Genomic DNA, 20,412 nt, shown 5'->3' with positions numbered 1-20,412 from the left:
AGCTCTAGTGTTAATTTGATATCGCCTCAAGGGCCAAATGAAATTACACGGCGGGCCAAATCTGGCCCGGGGGCCAGAGTTTGACACCCATGATTTAGATCATTTAGTGTTTATCACATTCTAATTAAATAGATCAGATGTTTTCCTCTATGGTCAGGTCCTACAAATTATGGAACATATAAAAAATGGTGAGAATCCAAAAAATGGATCTCTCCAGTTGGAAGTACACTATATTGCCAAAAGTATTTGGCCACCTGCCTTGACTCATATATGAACTTGAAGTGCCATCCCATTCCTAAACCATAGGGTTCAATATGATGTCGGTCCACCTTTTGCAGATAATACAGCTTCAACTCTTCTGGGAAGGCTGTCCACAAGGTTGCGGAGTGTGTTTATAGGAATTTTCGACCATTCTTCCAAAAGCGCATTGGTGAGGTCACACTGATGTTGGTCGAGAAGACCTGGCTCTCAGTCTCCGTTCTAATTCATCCCAAAGGTGTTCTATCGGGTTCGGGTCAGGACTCTGTGCAGGCCAGTCAAGTTCATATACATCAGACTCATGTTTTGGTATCCTGGAGCATTCTAAGTTCCTTTCACTGGAACCAAGGAGCCAAGCCCAACTCCTGAAAAACAACCCAACACCATAATTCCTCCGCTGACCCCTCTCTGTCAGTTTACGTGGCCTACCACTTCGTGGCTGAGTTGCTGTTGTTCCCAAACTCTTCCATTTTCTTATAATAAAGCCGACAGTTGACTCTGGAATATTTAGGAGCGAGGAAATTTCACGACTGGATTTGTTGCACAGGTGGCATCCTATGACAGTTCCACGCTGGAACAATTCGAGGAGGGTGTTAGTTTAGGGTTGAAGTTGTCTGGAGGTGTACTTTTATTGTGGTTTTGAAGGAGGATAGAGATGTCCTTTCTTTTATACCATTCCACATTGACTTTGTTAGGTGCTGGAGCCTATCCCAGCTGCATTCGGGCGGAAGGCGGCGTACACCCTGGACAAGTCGTCACCTCATTGCAGGGCCAACACAGATAGACAGACAACATTCACACTCACATTCACATACTAGGGCTGATTTTGGTGTTACCAATCAATCTATCCCCAGGTGCATGTCTTTGGAGGTGGGAGGAAGCCGGAGTACCCGGAGGGAACCCACGCAATCACTGGGAGAATATACTAAACAACTAATTTGGCCCTAGTGTGAATATGAGCGTGAATGGTTGTCTATCCGTGTTTACCCTGCGATGAGGTGGAGACTTGTCCAGGGTGTAGCCCGCCTTCTACACCAGCACCCCGCAACCCCGAAAGGGACAGGCGGTTGAAAATGGATGGATAGATAATGTATTCCCTCCCTGCTCCTGTTCACTGAAGGTATTTTAAAAGTGTTTACACCCTCTACTCACAATCTCCTCCGCAGTGGAAGCTGTAGCCAGCGTTGATGAGCACCTCTCCTGATAGCCTGCCTCATTCCTGTGCTGGATGCTGCTGATGGAGATGGTGTAGATGCTGTTGCTGTAGCCGTCGCACGAGCACTGATCACCTTTTTCACCGCCGTTTCCCGTCGGCCAGACATAAACAGAGCCCCTACCGTGTCGGCCCTGTTTTTAATTAGAGCAGCAGACAGAGGCCATTCATCAACCGTGATGCTGCTCATTAGAGAAGAGGGTGAAAGAGTCCTTGAGCCCTCGCAGATGCAACAACTTTTTTCTTTTATTCTATCGTATATCCTCAAATAAAGGCCTTTTTCTACACGAACGCCTCATTTTTACCTTGCAAAAGGTGGCGCCACTGCAAATTACTGTTACTCTAGCCCAGTGTTTTTCAACCTTTTTTGAGCCAAGGCACATTTTTTTGCATTGAAAAAATCCAAAGGCACACCACCAGCAGAAATCATTAAAAAACGAAACTCAGTTGACGGTAAAAAGTTGTTGTCGCAATTGTTGGATATGACTTTAAACCATAACCAGGCATGCATCACTACAGCTCTTGTCTCAAAGTAGGTGTACTGTCACGACCTGTCACATCACGCCGTGACTTATTTTGAGTTGTTTGCTGGTTTCAATGTGTGTAGTGTTTTAGTTCTTGTCTTGCGCTCCTATTTTGGTGGCTTTTTCTCTTTTATTGGTATTTTCCTGTAACAGTTTCATGTCGATGAAATTATATTTCCCACATCTACTTTGTTTTAGCAATCAAGGATATTTCAGTTGTTTTTATCCTTCTTTGTGGGGACGTTGTTGAATGTCATGTTCGGATGTACATTGTGGACGCCATCTTTGCTCCACAGTAAGCCTTTGCTGTCGTCCAGCATTCTGTTTTTGTTTACTTTGTAGCCAGTTCAGTTTTAGTTTCGTTCTGCATAGCCTTCCCTAAGCTTCAATGCCTTTTCTTAGGGGCACTCACCTTTTGTTTATTATTGGTTTAAGCATTAAACACCCTTTTACCTGCACACTGTCATCTGCATATTGTGATCACGACAAACCATGTTACCGACATCTACAAAGCAATTAGCTACCTGCTGCCACCTATTGATATGAAAGAGTATAAAATGGTTACTCTGCCGAGCTCTAAACAGCACCGACACTCAACAACGGCATATTAGCGGATTATAACTACTGGTTTGCAAAAAATATTTTTAACCCAAATAGGTGAAATTACAGAATCTCCCACGGCACACCAGACTGCATCCCCGGCATAGTGGTTGAAAAGCACTGCTCTAGCCAACATCCCACCAAGCGGACAGTGTGTTTTATTTTTCTCCCAGTTTGTAGCAAATTATTTTAGAGACAAACCGACCCATGAAATAATGGATCAACCAAAATACACTTTAGCATGGTCTTAAGGTCGTGCAGCAAGTGCAGGAAGCTTCTACCTAATAAAAGTGTTAAACAGGCATGTTGTACGCTGCCAAAGAGAAACTATCAGCTGCAGTCAACTATGATAATATGCAGAGGTGGGTAGTAACGCGCTACATTTACTCCGTTACATCTACTTGAGTAACCTTTGGGATAAATTGTACTTCTAAGAGTAGTTTTAATGCAACATACTTTTACTTTTACTTGAGTATATTTATAGAGAAGAAACGCTACTTTTATCTACATTCAGCTCGCTACTCGTTACTAATTTTTATCGATCTGTTAATGCGCGCTTTGTTTGTTTTGGTCTGTCAGACAGACCTTCATAGTGCCTGCGTTTCAACAATTACAGTCACTGGTGACGTTCACTCCGTTCCACCAATCAGATGCAGTCACTGGTGACGTTGGACCAATCAAACAGAGCCAGGCGGTCACATGACCTGACTTAAACAAGTTGAAAAACTTATTGGGGTGTTACCATTTAGTGGTCAATTGTATGGAATATATACTGTACTGTGCAATCTACTAATAAAAGTTTCAATCAATCAATCAAAAGTGTGAAGGAAAAAGACCCTTTTTTATTTCAACCGTACATCCCGTCAAAAGCCTAAAGACTGACTGCACAGTTCCTGTCTTCACAATAAAAGTGCCGCTCCATCGCGCCTCCATTTGAAAACGTGGACGCCATCAACACTACTGTCTGATTACAATCAATGCAAGTCATCAGAATCAGGTAATACACCAACTTATATTCTTGTCTTCATGAAAGAAAGGAATCTATATGTGTTAAACATGCATGTATATTCATTAAAACACCTTTAACATGTAAACAAAAACGGCAAAATAAATAAATATAAATGAAATACTGTATATATATGTGTATATATATACAGGTAAAAGCCAGTAAATTAGAATATTTTGAAAAACTTGATTTATTTCAGTAATTGCATTCAAAAGGTGTAACTTGTACATTATATTTATTCATTGCACACAGACTGATGCATTCAAATGTTTATTTCATTTAATTTTGATGATTTGAAGTGGCAACAAATGAAAATCCAAAATTCCGTGTGTCACAAAATTAGAATATTACTTAAGGCTAATACAAAAAAGGGATTTTTAGAAATGTTGGCCAACTAAAAAGTATGAAAATGAAAAATATGAGCATGTACAATACTCAATACTTGGTTGGAGCTCCTTTTGCCTCAATTACTGCGTTAATGCGGCGTGGCATGGAGTCGATGAGTTTCTGGCACTGCTCAGGTGTTATGAGAGCCCAGGTTGCTCTGATAGTGGCCTTCAACTCTTCTGCGTTTTTGGGTCTGGCATTCTGCATCTTCCTTTTCACAATACCCCACAGATTTTCTATGGGGCTAAGGTCAGGGGAGTTGGCGGGCCAATTTAGAACAGAAATACCATGGTCCGTAAACCAGGCACGGGTAGATTTTGCGCTGTGTGCAGGCGCCAAGTCCTGTTGGAACTTGAAATCTCCATCTCCATAGAGCAGGTCAGCAGCAGGAAGCATGAAGTGCTCTAAAACTTGCTGGTAGACGGCTGCGTTGACCCTGGATCTCAGGAAACAGAGTGGACTGACACCAGCAGATGACATGGCACCCCAAACCATCACCCAACCATGCAAATTTTGCATTTCCTTTGGAAATCGAGGTCCCAGAGTCTGGAGGAAGACAGGAGAGGCACAGGATCCACGTTGCCTGAAGTCTAGTGTAAAGTTTCCACCATCAGTGATGGTTTGGGGTGCCATGTCATCTGCTGGTGTCGGTCCACTCTGTTTCCTGAGATCCAGGGTCAACGCAGCCGTCTACCATGAGCAACCCGAGCACTGCTGGAGGGCCACATCAACAATATTTCAATTACATTTTGCTCAATATTATTTTTGATGTACCGTAAGATAAATAATAATAATAATTAATAATAATAATAGTTTCATTTAACCTAACTTAACTTTATACAAAAGCAGATTGCTTTTGATGGTTTTATTTTTAACACTGTCTTACACTACACTTCCTGATGTACAATACAATGCAAAAATGTCAATTTCTGCACAGGGTTAATTTAAAGTTTATCTTGCATCCTCTTTAAAAGTCCAACATTTTTCCCCGTCAGATTTGGACAACCATCTGTTGTCACCTGCCAGCTTGTCCCATTTCAGTCCTAACATGTCCAAACACGCATTTATCTCTGTGAACAAGTCATTACCTGTGGTTGTCTCTTTAATTGACTGCATGGCTGCCAGCTCCTCCGTTATTTGAAAGTCAGCAGTTATCCCACGTAAGAAGATGAGCAGCCGAGCGGTGTTACGTACATCACAGCTCTCATCCAAAGCCAGCAAAAAACAGTCAAAGTCGGCCGTTCTGTTCTTCAGCTGAAGCTCCAAGTTTCAGGTGTTGTGCCGGATAATGCACCCCCGGCGTAGAATGCACCTCCTGACGGGAGTGTTATATCAACTAAAGCCCACACTTAAAGTTTCCACGTGCAAGATTGAATCTATTTAAAAAAGTTATTTAATAAGAAGCCAAAAGTGCAAAAACAATAATGTTCGTGTTGGAGGAGTTGTGAATGAATGAAATATGAAATCCGTGCTGCAGTCTGCAGGTGTACCTAATGTTGTGGCCCAGCAGCGACTGCAGCACAGACTTCATATTTCATTCATTCACAACTCATTCATTCACAACTCCTCCAACACAAACATTATTGTTTTTGCTCTTTTGGCTTCTTATTAAATAACTTTTTTAAATAGATTCAATCTTGCACGTGGAAACTTTAAGTGTGGGCTTTAGTTGATACAACACTCCCATCAGGGGGTGCATTCTACGCCGGGGGTGCATTATCCGGCACAACACCTGTTATATCAGTGCAACAGAGTCCAATAAGCACTCCTAATAAACTCTCCGTCAGAAAACGCCTTACTTTTTCTGGCGATTTGTTGAGAAATGACGAAACTTGTCCTGACAACTGCATTCTGGGGGTGTAATATATGGCAAAAATTCCTTGTTGGGTTTACAGTTTTACCATCAACGCATCAGCCTCCCTTGCGGGCTCTTCATCAGACAGACTACGGTATTTTTCCTCGTGCTTCGTCGTGTAGTGGCGATTTAAATTATATTCTTTAAACATAGCAAGCTGTGTACCACAAATTAAGCACACGGCTTTACCTTTATTTTCTGTAAAGAAATACTTGGCAGTCTATGTCTTGTTGAAAACACGCCATTCGTCATCAACTTTTCTCTTTTTAGCGTCTCATCACTTGTCGCTGTGCACCTTCACTCACAGGTTACACCCGGACATACGCCCATAAATAACACTTTTCAAAATAAAAGCAGCACAGTTGCGTTGTGCGCACGACATAGATGTTTTTTCAACTTTATTTTGTAATTTGTGATTGCCGCTGTTCACATTCACTCACGCGCATACGTCCACACGGAAGTAATACAAATAATGCTTTTCAAAACAAAAGCAGCACCGCTGTATTGCACACTCGACATAGATACTTTTTAAAATGTATTTTGTACGCGGGCTGGACAGGGACGCACAAAGGGCCGGATGTGGCCCGCGGGCCGCAGAATGCCCAGGTCTGCCTTAAACGAATAATTGTTTTCAGCCACACTAAACCATCGTTTAAGGTCCCCCTCCTTGGATAATTTTTTACACGGGTAAGTGCGCCGTGTATTCCTTGAATCTCTGGCTCTTAGCTTTTTATGGACTTATTTATCGTTTACAAACTGAGTTCGGAGAGGAAGTGACGCCGGAAAGACCGCGCCCCACACAGGAAGTGACGTCAGAAAGAACGCGCCACAGCCAGCTTCATAATAAAGCGGTTTCGTAACTTGGAACTAACCACTGGAAATATGGAGGCGAGTCATCCAGACATGTCCGTGTTTCTCATTCTTCTACACGTACAGACGCTTGTGGAAATCACACATGAATACCTTAAGAGAAAGCGATTGCAGCTATTTGGGATACAACACTTCTCAGACGACAAGAGCACTTTCGAATGTCCAGGTCAGCTGTGATTCTACTTACCGAAAAACATCGTCCATTTGTCGAAGGAGAGACAACGACAATGCGAGCTCCCGTGGATGTGATAAAAAAGGTAGCGTGTGCTTTGTATTACCTGGTCGTCGAGGGTAGACTACGGAAAACGGTGAATGCTTTTGGACTGGCAAAGCAGACTGTATCAGTTATTGTCCGCCATGTATGTCGCAAACTCAACGTCTAGGTCCAGAGTATATAAAGTAACCAAAATCGAATGGACAATGAAGGTGAAGGCAAAAGAGTGAGGAGTATCCTGACCAGATATCTAGATCCATAGATTGATTGTTGTCAAATGTTCTTTGTCACATTGTGTAATTTTACGTGTTTATTAAAGATTTGATTAATTTATGATGGCTCAGGTGTGATTCACTACAGCACACTGGATTCCAGTTAATTGAAATACCACAACACTGGATATTGTTCAGATAAGTTAAATTTAAGAACTTGCACACTAAGCAACACTGGAGGTGACTATGACGTGCGCATTTTTCGCGCATGCTTATTAAGTCGCATTGCGCTGGCGGACGGAGGGTTGAGGTGGTCTTAAACGGTGGCATTGTTGTGTGTGGACACGGATAAAGTTAGGTGGGATTTACCCTGCATAACCTTATCCAGGGCTTAGTTTAAACGGGGCCTTATACTGTCCGCAGTTAAGCACCACTAGCCATTATTTGAAGAAATATGCTCACTGTTTCAATGCCGTTCTGCAAAGCGAGGCGAGTCACAGGCCCGGGTCCATCCACAGTGGCGCCATCGTCTTGCGGCCCCCAGCCAGCTAAATAAACATCCACATGTTGAGGTCTGAAGCTCAGCGCCTGCGCCTCCACGATGTCCGTCGTTTCCCCCTCCAGCCCATTCAGCATCCGGACGCCTGTTTGTGGACGAGGCAAGCCGTAAAAGGTCATGTTTGTCAAAAAAGCCCGACCTGCAGGTGTGTTTCCGCGTGGACTCACCGCCGATCCGTGCTCGGAAAGCCACTCCTATTGTGCACGGCGAGTGGATTGCGGCGGCCACTATCCCCGCGCACCGAGTCCCGTGGCTGCAGAGAAAAAAGGAGGAGAACATCAGAACATAATCATGGATGCATATTGCATGAAGCTGGGCTATTTCGGTTAGATCAAACTAGTGAGAAGACAGACCTTAAAACGGGTGGGGAATTTGCATATTCATATATGGATGTAATTACAGCAGAATGAAGAAGAAAATGGGGCATTAATTAAAGTAAGGATCATCACGGGCGGGGGGTTGGAGAGGATACGGCACAAGGAGAGCAGAGTGAAAAGTTCTCACTAGTTGGCAGCGGTCCCGTAATAACTCGGAGGAGGACGTCGGTGTTGTCCGTTCACATCAAAGCTGGCGAGAGGATCCTGAGTGAGATTGGATTATGAGTAGCAGCACATAATAGGACGCCAGCAGCTATCCGTCTTCTGTTTCATCAAACCAATCACAAAGAGCATTATTCACTAATCCGCTCCATGTTTAAGTGGATCCGACGTCTAACGTCCATTCCAATAGTCCTCTCCAAGTATTTTGGCCCAAAAGCTACAGTATGCCTGCCATATCTGTCTCTCTTATGCGCTCTTACACTAAGCGCTGCACGAGATTGATCATGATTAATGCCCCCCTTACCGCGGAGAGCATACCATCCCGTCCCGGGGGTACTTACGTAATTTGGTTTAAGGTCTGGATGCTCTCCATTGATGCCATCATCTAGGACGGACACCACAACACCCCTGCCAGTGAACCCCCTCCTCCAGGCCCCAGGAATATTCATAGGGGACCGGCAGAGTTTGGGTTTGTGCCTGCAGAGCTGTGGAACAAATTGTGGGACATCCAAATTAGTCGCTGTGGGGGTTAGAAAAAAATCAGTGGCTACATATACTGTACTAAACTGTTGACTCATTTAAATACATCACTTTTTTGGCCTGTTTTGAATACTTAAAAAGTAATGTTTTACTCACATTGTACCACAGACATTTCCACGTTTGGTTCTTGAAGAGTTGCATTTCGGTGCAAAGATGTGAGGTTATTTTGTCAAGGATGTGAAAAGTTCTTTTGGTTCTTTTCTGGATCACCTGCTGTTGCAGCCATTGCACCTTAAAAACAAAAAACAATTTGCATATCCGATAACAGGAAAACTGAAGGATGCCCGGGTGTTGATATATTTTGTACATCTAAGATGCTAAGACTGATCCAATGTGGGTCAATATATACTGAGCTATTTGAACAAAACATTGACATAATAGCTTTTTGTCACAGGTGACAAAGAAAATGTGTTTAATAGAGGGGACCCCCAAACTAATGGAGCGATGGATGGGGGGGGCCCCTACTTATACATCCTGAATACAATTGTATATGTATATATACAGTCATGGTCAAAAAATGGTATGTATGGTATGTAAAGAACATAATGTCATGGCTGTCATGAGTTTCCAATAATTTCTACAACTCTTATTTTTTTGTGATAGAGTGATTGGAGCACATACTTGTTGGTCACAAAAAACATTAAAGAAGTTTGGTTCTTTTATGAATTTATTATGGGTAGAGATGTCTGATAATGGCTTTTTTACCGATATCCGATATTCCGATATTGTCCAACTGATAATTACAGATACCGATATCAACCGATACCGATATATACAGTTGTGGAATTAACACATTATTATGCCTAATTTTATTCTGATGCCCCGCTGGATGCATTAAACAATGTAACAAGGTTTTCCAAAATAAATCAACTCAAGTTATGGAAAAAAATGCCAACATGGCACTGCCATATTTATTATTGAAGTCACAAAGTGCATTATTTTTTTTAACATGCCTCAAAACAATAACAGTGCAATACTTTTTCATAACATGGTCACTACTGCCTAGCTTCTCTTGTTATATTCTTATTTTACTGTTACATTTTTATTCTCATTGTTGCTTTTTATTTTTATTCTTATTGTAATATTTTTCTATTCTGTTTCCATTTATACCCCCATTATTTACTTTTTACTATTTAAATTCGATATCAATTCTGTACACTGCTGCTGGAATTTTAATTTTCCTGAGGGAACTCTCCTGAAGGAATCAATAAAGTACTATTTATCTATCTATCCAAACAGCAGCTTGGAATTTGAGACATGCTCTCCCTGAGAGAGACTATGAGAGGTTGAGGTGGGGGGTAGGGGTTAGCGGGGGGGGGGTTATATTGTAGCGTCCCGGAAGAGTTAGTACTACAAGGGATTCTGGGTATTTGTTCTGTTGTGTTTATGTTGTGTTACGGTGCGGATGTTCTCCCGAAATGTGTTTGTCATTCTTGTTTGGTGTGGGTTCACAGTGTGGCGCATATTTGTAACAGTGTTAAAGTTGTTTATACGGCCACCCTCAGTGTGACCTGTATGGCTGTTGACCAAGTATGCATTGCATTAATTTGTGATGAGTAAAGCTGGTAGCTATTATGTGACTGGGATGGCATGCACGTAAAGGAAGTGCCTTAAAGGTTTATTGTCTCTCTGTACCTCTCCCTATGTCCGTGTACACAGCGGCGTTTAAAAACGTCATACATTTTACTTTTGAAAACCCATACCAATAATAACGAAACCGATACCGATTATTTCCGATATTACATTTTAAAGCATTTATCAGCCGATAATATCAGCAGCCCGATATTATCGAACATCCCTAATTATGGGTCTACTGAAAATGTGACCAATTCTGCTGGGTCAAAAGTATACATACAGCAATGTTAATATTTGGTTACATGTCCCTTGGCAAGTTTCACTGCAATAAGGCGCTTTTGGTAGCCATACACAAGCTTCTGGCAAGCTTCGGGTTGAATTTTTGACCACTCCTCTTGACAAAATTGGTGCAGTCCAGCTAATTTTGTTGGTTTTCTGACATGGACTTGTTTCTTCAGCATCGTCCACACATTTAAGTCAGGACATTGGGAAGGCCATTCTAAAATCTTAATTCTCGCCTGATTTAGCCATTCCTTTACCACTTTTTGACGTGTGTTTGGGGTCATTGTCCTGTTGGAACACCCAACTGCGCCCAAGACCCAACCTCCGGGCTGATGTTTTAGGTTGTAATTTTTGTTTCATCTGACCACAGAACTTTCCTCCAGAAGGTCTAAAAGGTACGAAAAGCACCTTATTGCAGTGAAACTTGCCAAGGGACATGTAACCAAATATTAACATTGCTGTATGTATACTTTTGACCCAGCAGATTTGGTCACATTTTCAGTAGACCCATAATAAATTCATAAAAGAACCAAACTTCATGAATATTTTTTGTGACCAACAAGTATGTGTTCCAATCACTCTATCACAAAAAAATAAGAGTTGTAGAAATTATTGGAAACTCAAGACAGCCATGACATTATGTTCTTTACAAGTGTATGTAAACTTTTGACCACGACTGTACATACATTTATATAAAAATAAAAAATAAAGTTTAATCAAGAAAATATTTTACAACCCCCCTACAATACCTCTCTATTATTTTATTTATCTTTAATATGCCGACAGGCGCATATACAAAAACGAGATGCTGGACAAAAATTGACGTGGTGTTGTGAAAAAATGTGCTGCTCTATAAAAAAAAAAATGCAATCAGTTGGATGAAATTATCTGAAAATGTCCTAAATAGGTCGTGGAACAAATGCTTTTTTAGTTTTTACCTTTATTGCTATGGTTATTTTAAGGAAACCTTTAGCGTTGAAGCACATGCGTGCGCATGGTCAGTAAGTTTGGGTAGCAAGTTTTTATGGGTAGCACATTTTTTGTGCACCCTGGACATGCCTGGCATTCTAATATGGCCAAAGGTCCAGGGCACAAATAGCAGGCCCATCAAAATTTCTGCACAAATTTTCTAATTAATAATTAAAATACTTTAAAAATGTTTGCAAAAGGGCTACCTTTGGGACGTCGAGTCAATCAATAATTAACACTCATTATTTCCGAGCCACCATCCATCTATTTGACTTCACAATTCCGGGTTTCCACAACTGTTGATGGCTTGTACAGACTTAGCAATATACAGTCTGTTTACTCTTTTTACTTCTTGGAAGCTCTTCTGGAACCACAAAAGTCGTTTGTTGCTTCGTTATCCGGGTAAGTTTTACATTTGACTGGACTGTTTATGGTTTTATATCATTCAACAACCGCAGCTGCTGTTTTGTTCTCTCTCTTGTAACGTTTTTGTTCAATCAGCGTCTCTAACCAAGACATCATCTAATCGCTGATTAAACGCAAGGAGGTTACTTTTGCTATCTAGGTAGATTTTTACTTTCTCGAGTCACATTTGATTGTAATTGTTTTGTTTATTTTTAAAGCTACATTGCAGTATATCTCCTGTTTACAGTTTAACATTTAAAAATGTCCAAAGAGGAGTAAAAATTACTGTATTTAATGTGTAACAGTTTACCATTTTTTTAAAACAATAAAATACCATAAAAAGATAAAGACGTGTTCTAGCAGAGTTGACAGAGTGTATGCATGGCTAGCTTCTATAGTTATAGCAAACCTGAATAAAAAGGAGTTAACAGAAACAATATTTTTTTAATGTACAAATCAGTCTCATAAATTATTCAATAACCACCACAAATAAAACATGGATTGAGGTATCTTTTTCTTAGAGAACCAGTAGATTGGAAAAACAAGTTGCTTCTATATTGAAGCTATTATCTTATAAATCATGCATGACACCGAAAGACTTACAAGGTTTGCAAGTAAATAGATGTGATCAAAATTGTATCAATCTCACAGAGATTCCCGAGCCATTTTGAGAGATAATAAGCTCCCCAGTCACGTCATCGCAATGCAAATCATGCAGACTTTGTGAGAGCCAACAACGATTACTTTGGGATCATGGTTAATTCTTCATATATACAGGGATATATGAAGAATTAATCATGATGCACACAAAGGGTTAACAAGGAAACGTCTCCCTACAGCAGGGGTCGGCAACCCAAATTATTAAAAGAGCCATATTGGACCAAAAATACAAAAACAAATTTGTCTGGAGCCGTCATGAGATATAAATTGAATTAAGAGGACTCAAAGGAAACTAAATGAGCTCAAATATAGCTACAAATGAGGCATAATGATGCAATATGTACATTTAGCTAGCCTAAATAGCATGTTAGCATCGATTAGCTTGTAGTCATGCAGTGACCAAATATGTCTGATTAGCACTCCACACAAGTCAATAACATCAACAAAACTCACCTTTGTGCATTCATGCACAACGTTTAAAGTTTGGTGGACAAAATGAGACAGAAAAAGAAGTGGCATAAAACACGTCCTAGAAAGTCGGAGAAAGTTATACATGTAAACAAACTAAGGTGAGTTCAAGGACCGCCAAAATTAGTAGGACAAAACGGTGCTTGCCAAATACTCGAATCAGTGAAGCATGTTTAATATAAACAGTGTGCTTTATAACAATTAGGGAGGTTTGTGTTATGGTTGTCCTCCTACAGAAACCATATTAAAACATTTTTTTATTTCATTTCATCTTTTTCTATTTTTCATACATTTTTTAAAAAGTTCCAGAGAGCCACTAGGGCGGCGCTAAAGAGCCGCATGCGGCTCTAGAGCCGCGGGTTGCCGACCCCTGCCCTACAGATACCATCTTCAATAGTGTTTGTCTCCATCTCCGGGTATGCACTGAATGTCACAGATGAACAACTTCTAGATGCATGGCTAAATCCTCCATCCAAATGAGAGGCACGATTTATAATCTAGAATACCTTTGACGAGCCGAGGCGCGATGATGCGGAAGCATGCAGTACGTCACGGCCAGCTAACAGTAAAGCAGTGGAGGGTTACTGAGCTGTGTGGTAGAAAATATTTCGACTGCGTTAGCGCTTGTAAAAACATTGCTAATATTTGGTCAATATTCCGATCAGTATTGTTGTCAGGTTTTGGATGGTTATTTAGAGGGTTTTGTGCGCGAAATAGAGAGCCCCCATTGACAGACAATTGATGTCTTTATTTAGGACTTCATGTCTTACATAAGGATTGTAAATGACAGACAGCACATTTCTCTGTAATTTTTGCGTATTTTCAGTATGACCGATCTGATACTATGGTCATAGTGTGAAGTGCTACTCCAGTGATGTCAATCTGCGGAAATTACCAAAGAATTTCGGAGCGGAATATTCAAAATGGTTGACTGAATTTGTGTCATTTTTTGATTTTTAGACGGTATTTTCACATACTTCGTGGATTTGTAAATACATTTGGATACGGTTTAATGGATACAATGAAACCCATTTAAGCATATAAAGTCTACTTTTTTCCCCACTCTACTGGTAATGTATTTGTAATCAGTTGTTACGTTCGATTGAACCACTTTGCGTGTGCTAATGTGTCCATTAAATGTAGGTATACAGCTGATCAATAATTATATCAGAGTTCAATGTCCAGTTACTATTCCTCAGTCTCTCTGCCTGTTCTGAATTTCTGTTTTGATAAAAACCAGTTGAGATTAAATCAACAAAGCCCCTGCTGGTTGCAGCCATGTAGCATGTGCTTGGTCTTCCGTTGTTCATTGAAATGGTGACTTAAAAAATACCACTTTGAGACTAGTTTGAAAATGTCTGACATGTGGAAATGTGCAGTTGATAAATATTGCCAGATTTTGGAGTACAGTTACAAGTACTACACCTTGGTCTCCATGGCCATGTTAGTTGTCGCCACATTGTTGGGCACCGTGGACCGCTTTCGGGTATTGCGGTGGCGAAAGACGTACAACTTCAGGTTTCCAATCTGTCGGCACAAATAGAGAATCAATTAAAGGGATCATATTGTGCAGAACCCACTTTTCTTTGTACCTGTTTTTGTGAATGTAGATTTCCTATATACGAGCCCCTAAAGCAGGGGTCCCCAAACTACGGCCCGCGGGCCGGATACCGCCCCCCAGCGTCCAAAATCCGGCCCGCGGGAAGTCCCAAGTTAAAATTTTTTTTACAAAGTATACCCCCGCTACCACCAAAGCCAAATTTGGCCCGCGGGTCAGAGTTTGACACCCATGGTCTATACATTTAGAGTGATGTGATAATCAAACACTCTAGAAGTCTATAATGAAAGAGCAACATATATAAGAGAATTGACAGAGTGTGCACCTTCAGTGCGCAGTGCTTCGTTAAAATCCAGCCGCTGTTGGAGGTGGCGGTGAAGTGTGTCTCTCTTTATTAGCTTCGTCGAAGCATGTTGCTTTTGTAGCTGTTTCAGCAGATTTGAATTGCTAGGATAGGATCTTTGATCCAAGACACGACTTACATTCAACTAAAATGTTATTTTCTTTGTGGTCAACAAAAAAAAAGTATTGAGAATATGTCCATGTTAAGAAACTCGGCTTCGGGCTTCGCCATGATGTCTTGTTAGTAAACACAGACACGCCCCCTCCCACACACACACACACACACATACACACAGACAGCATGCAGCGCGCCTCTTTCTTGTCGCTTCTTCCGCAGCGCTGCAATAAAACACACTCAGATCTTCTCAGTTTCTAGCTGATATTACATAAAAAATAGCGTAAAATAATGCAGTAACGCATCATGTAGTAACGGTAACTGAGTTACTGAATATAAAAAATAACGCGTTAGATTACTATTTACCGCTGAAAGTAACGGCGTTACAGTAACGCGTTACTTTGTAACGCGTTAGTCCCAACACTGTTCGTGTGCACGACAAACTATCTCGTGCGCACAAGATACATCTTGTGTGCACGAGATACATGTCTAAAAAAATAGTGCCGCATGTCCCTTCAGGGGCTCTATACCATGTAGAGGTTGTGGAGATAGTTAAATAGGGCTGCAACAATTAGTAAAATTTGTCACCGACAATTATATTTGTCGATAATAGTTGTGACGTCATCACTCGTATTTTTCCAGGCGGAAGCGGGTCAGCACTGCCAACAAAAACAACGCCAGTGATAACATATACATTGTGAGAACATTTCCTCCTATTCTTTTTTTTAAAATTTTTTTTATTTCTTATTTTCATTAATCAATCCAACAAAATAATTCCACAATAATACAATTCCAATTCCAAAACCAACCCAGCAACATTCAGAATAGCAATAAACAGAGCAATTGGGAGGACACACAAACATGACACAAAATAATCCAAAAGTAGTCAGACAATAATTCATAAAATCAACAACAGTAGCAATATTAATAAGAATTCCAAAATAGCAGTGATTAGAAATCCCTCATTGACATTATCATCACAGCTATTTATAAAAAAATAAAAACATTTCAAAAATGAATAATAGTGTCACAGTGGCTTACACTTGTATCGCATCTCATAAGCTTGACAACACTTTGTGTCCAATATATTCCACAAAGATAAAATAAGTCATGTTTTCCGGTTAATTTATTAGTTAAAACAAACTTAAATTATGGATCCCATATTCCAATATATAACTCATTATTATCTAAACTAAAAGCAGTTTTTTCTACTGATATCATCTCCATAGCTTGTGTATACCGGTCAGTATGAGTTGGACTATCAACATCTATCCATTTTTTTAGTATTACCCTTTTTTTTATTATGCATTTTGAAAGAAATGCATTTTTACTCTTTGATGACACGATACTATTAGAGATGTCCAATAATGGCTTTTTTGCCGATATCCGATGTTCCGATATTGTCCAACTCTTAATTACCGATTCCGATATCAACCGATACCGATATATACAGTCATGGAATTAACACATTATTATGCCTAATTTTGTTGTGATGCCCCGCTGAATGTATTAAACAATGGTTTTCCAAAATAAATCAACTCAAGTTATGGAAAAAAATGCCAACATGGCACTGCCATATTTATTGTTGAAGGGGGGGTTTGAGGTGTGGGGGGTGGGGAGTTGAGGGGGGCGGCAGCGGGGGGTGTATATTGTAGCGTCCCAGAAGAGTTAGTGCTGCAAGGGGTTCTGGGTATTTGTTCTGTTGTGTTTATGTTGTGTTACGGTGCGGATGTTCTCCCGAAATGTGTTTGTCATTCTTGCTTGGTGTGGGTTCACAGTGTGGCACATATTTGTAGCAGTGTTAAAGTTTTTTATACGGCCACTCTCAGTGTGACCTGTATGGTTGTTGACCAAGTATGCATTGCATTCAATTGTGTGTGTGAAAAGCCGTAGATAATATGTGACTGGGCCGGCACGCATAGGAAGTGCCTTTAAGGTTTATTGGCGCTCTGTACTTCTCCCTACGTCTGTGTACACAGCGGCGTTTTAAAAAGTCATACATTTTACTTTTTGAAACCGATACCGATCATTTCCGATGTTACATTTAAAAGCATTTATCGGCCGATAATATCGGCCCGATATTATCGGACATCCCTAGTTACTACAGTGTTTTTCAACCTTTTTTGAGCCAAGGCACAATTTTTGCGTTGAAAAAATCCGAAGGCGCACCACCAGCAGAAATGATTAAAACATGAAACTCAGAAAGTTGTTCTCGCAATTGTTGGATATGACTTTAAACCATAACCAACCATGCATCACTATAGCTCTTGTCTCAAAGTAGGTGTACTATCACGACCTGTCACATCACGCCTTGAATTTTGAGTTTTTTGCTGTTTTCCTGTGTGTACTATATTAATTCTTGTCTTGCGCTCCTACTGGCGTTTTTTTCTTTTTTTTGGGTATTTTCCTGGAGCAGTGTCATGTCTTCCTTTGAGCGATATTTCCCGCATCTACTTTGTTTTAGCAATCAATAATATTTCAGTTGTTTTTATCCTTCTTTTTGTGGGCATTGTTGATTGTCATGTCATGTTCGGATGTAGATTGTGGACGCCGCCTTTTCTCCACAGCAGGTCTTTGCTGTCGTCCAGCATTCTGTTTTTGTTTACTTTGTAGCCAGTTCAGTTTTAGTTTTGTTCTGCATAGCCTTCCCTAAGCTTCAATGCCTTTTCTTAGGGGCACTCACCTTTTTTTTTTTTTTTTTGGTTTAAGCATTAGATACCTTTTTACCTGCACGCTGCCTCCCGCTGTTTCCGACATCTACAATGCAATGAGCTACCGCCACCGACTGATATGGAAGAGTATTGCACGGTTACTTTGCCGAGCGCGAGATAGCACCGACACTCAACAACAACACATCATTTGCAGACTAGAATTACTGGTTTGCAAAAAATATTTTTAACCCAAATAGGTAAACATTTCATCAGCATTTGAAGCGGAGACATGATGTCGGACATTTGAAGGGAGGACGCGGTCTCAGCCTCGGTAAGATTGTTAGCTTGTACCTTGCTGGCTAGCTACAAGAGTGAGACGAAATTGTGTGAAAATGAACTTTAACTTTCATTTTAGTAAAGTCAGCCAGCTAAACTTTGTCTACATCAATTTGAGTACTTTTTAAAACAGGGCGGGGTAACAAATGCGGACAGAACAAAAACACACGCACATTCAGTAAGACTGACAGGCACCAATGCATAGGTATCATAAGATTAAATATACGATCTATTAAATAGCTACCATTTGAAGAATTAATCAAAGATACAATTCTACACATTTGAAAACACAAAAAAAAGTTGTTTTACTCAATATGACAGTATAACTGTCGTACTAAATATGAAAGTTATTCAAACATAACTCCAAAACCAAACATGTAATATGTCTAAAAAGGCCTGTAATCATGTATCTTTGTGAGTTTTACTAGAATCAGGTGCTTTTGTAAGGTTTGCAATCACATAAACTAGTTTTTTTTTTACTAAATATGACATATTTATGAGACAGTTCCTAGAACTATTGGCACGGACTATAAAGCTGCCCCCTGTCCCTGTGACAACAGTATCAGCTTCCTAGATGACCTTAACTACTTTGCAAGGTTTGAGGCACTTAACACCACTCCGGCGAGAAATCCCCCCCCCTCGCCCTGATGAGCAGCCGCTCAACCTGGATATAGCAGATTTCCGGAAAACCCTGAGGAGAGTGAACCCCCGGAAAGCACCGGGACCTGATGACATTCCGGGCAAGGTGCTTAAGGGTTGTGCAGACCAGCTGGCTGGGGTTCTCACAGAAATCTTCAACATCTCGCTGACCCAGGCTGTGGTACCATCATGTTTTAAGACGGCCACAATCATTCCAGTGCCAAAAAAACCCACAATCTCCTCCCTCGATGATTACCGCCCCGTTGCACTCACCCCCATCATAATGAAGTGCTTCGAGAGGCTGGTAAATGAATATATTGTCTCCAGACTTCCCCCCACATTTGACCCATACCAGTTTGCTTATCGCCCTAACCGCTCCACAGAGGACGCCATCTCCTCTGCACTCCACCTGAGCTTAGAACATCTGGAAGGAAAAGACACACACGTGCGGATGTTGTTCCTGGACTTCAGCTCAGCATTCAACACCATCATCCCACAGCACTTGGTGAGCAAACTGGTCCCCCTTGGATTCAGTACCCCCCTTTGCAACTGGCTGCTTGACTTCCTCACAGACAGACCCCAATCTGTGAGAGTGGGCAACAACACCTCCAGTGCCATCTCCCTGAGCACCGGCTCCCCCCAGGGCTGCGTCCTGAGTCCGCTGCTGTTCACGTTGATGACTCATGACTGCTGCGCCAGGTCCACTACTAACCACATTGTGAAGTATGCGGACGACACGACAGTAGTGGGCCTCATCCGTGACAAAAACGACATGGACTACAGGGAGGAGGTGAAACATCCGGTTGACTGGTGCAGAACCAACAACCTGGTCCTGAATGTCACCAAGACCAAGGAGATCATCGTTGACTTCAGGAAGCACCAGTCCAGCCACGCTCCACTCTCCATCAACGGCACAGCGGTGGAGATAGTAAGCAGCACCAAGTTCCTGGGGGTGCAGATAACTGACAATATAACCTGGTCCCTACACACCGGAGCTCTTGTAAAAAGAGCTCAGCAGCGCATGCACTTTTTGCGTCGGATAAAAAGAGCACAGCTCCCTCCCCCCATTCTCACCACATTCTACATTCTATAGAGAGCCTGCTGACCAACAGCATCTCTGTCTGGACTGGAGCCTGCAATGCCTCAGACTGGAAGTTTCTCCAGAGAGTGGTGAGGAAAAAAAGATAATCAGGACTCCTCTTCCTCCTATCCAGGAGATCGCAAAAAGCCGCTGCCTGACCAGGGCTCAGAAAATCTGCAAAGACTCCTCCCAACCCCACCAAGGACTGTTTTCACTGCTGGACTCTAGAAAGAGGTTCCCCAGCCTCCGAAGCAGAACCTCCAGGTTCTGTAACAGCTTCTTCCCTCAGGCTGTAAGACTCTTGAACGCATCATAATTGAATTATCCCCTCAACTCCCCCCAAAATGGATTAACTCGCTGGAATAAAAAAAGACAATATAACATACATCCATAAACGTGGACGCATGTGAAAAAGTGCAATATATTTATCTGCACAGTAATCTATTTATTTATTTATTTATATATAAGTATACATATTTATTGATTTTATATATACATTTATATATTATTTATATATATTTATTTATTTATATATGCACATTATTGCTTTTTTA

The 20,412-nt window shown here is 41.1% G+C and overlaps 1 protein-coding gene across 1 annotated transcript in view; it reads right to left on the bottom strand.

The window, feature by feature from the left end:
- Positions 1 to 20,412, bottom strand: part of pcsk5a (proprotein convertase subtilisin/kexin type 5a) — a 112,918-nt gene that overhangs the window by 87,191 nt on the left and 5,315 nt on the right. Inside the window, exons 2-9 of the mRNA XM_061927289.2 lie at positions 14,562 to 14,663; positions 13,122 to 13,208; positions 8,874 to 9,008; positions 8,579 to 8,722; positions 8,203 to 8,279; positions 7,866 to 7,951; positions 7,602 to 7,783; positions 1,411 to 1,605 (exon numbers count right to left, since the gene is read on the bottom strand). Of these exons, the coding sequence (XP_061783273.2) occupies positions 1,411 to 1,605; positions 7,602 to 7,783; positions 7,866 to 7,951; positions 8,203 to 8,279; positions 8,579 to 8,722; positions 8,874 to 9,008; positions 13,122 to 13,208; positions 14,562 to 14,663 (1,008 nt within the window). The remainder of the gene's footprint in view (positions 1 to 1,410; positions 1,606 to 7,601; positions 7,784 to 7,865; positions 7,952 to 8,202; positions 8,280 to 8,578; positions 8,723 to 8,873; positions 9,009 to 13,121; positions 13,209 to 14,561; positions 14,664 to 20,412) is intronic.

Source organism: Nerophis lumbriciformis, linkage group LG32 (genome assembly GCF_033978685.3).
Source record: "Nerophis lumbriciformis linkage group LG32, RoL_Nlum_v2.1, whole genome shotgun sequence".
NCBI lineage: Eukaryota > Metazoa > Chordata > Actinopteri > Syngnathiformes > Syngnathidae > Nerophis > Nerophis lumbriciformis.
The sequence above is the reverse complement of the archived record's forward strand: the minus strand, read 5'-3'. Positions and strand labels throughout refer to the sequence as shown.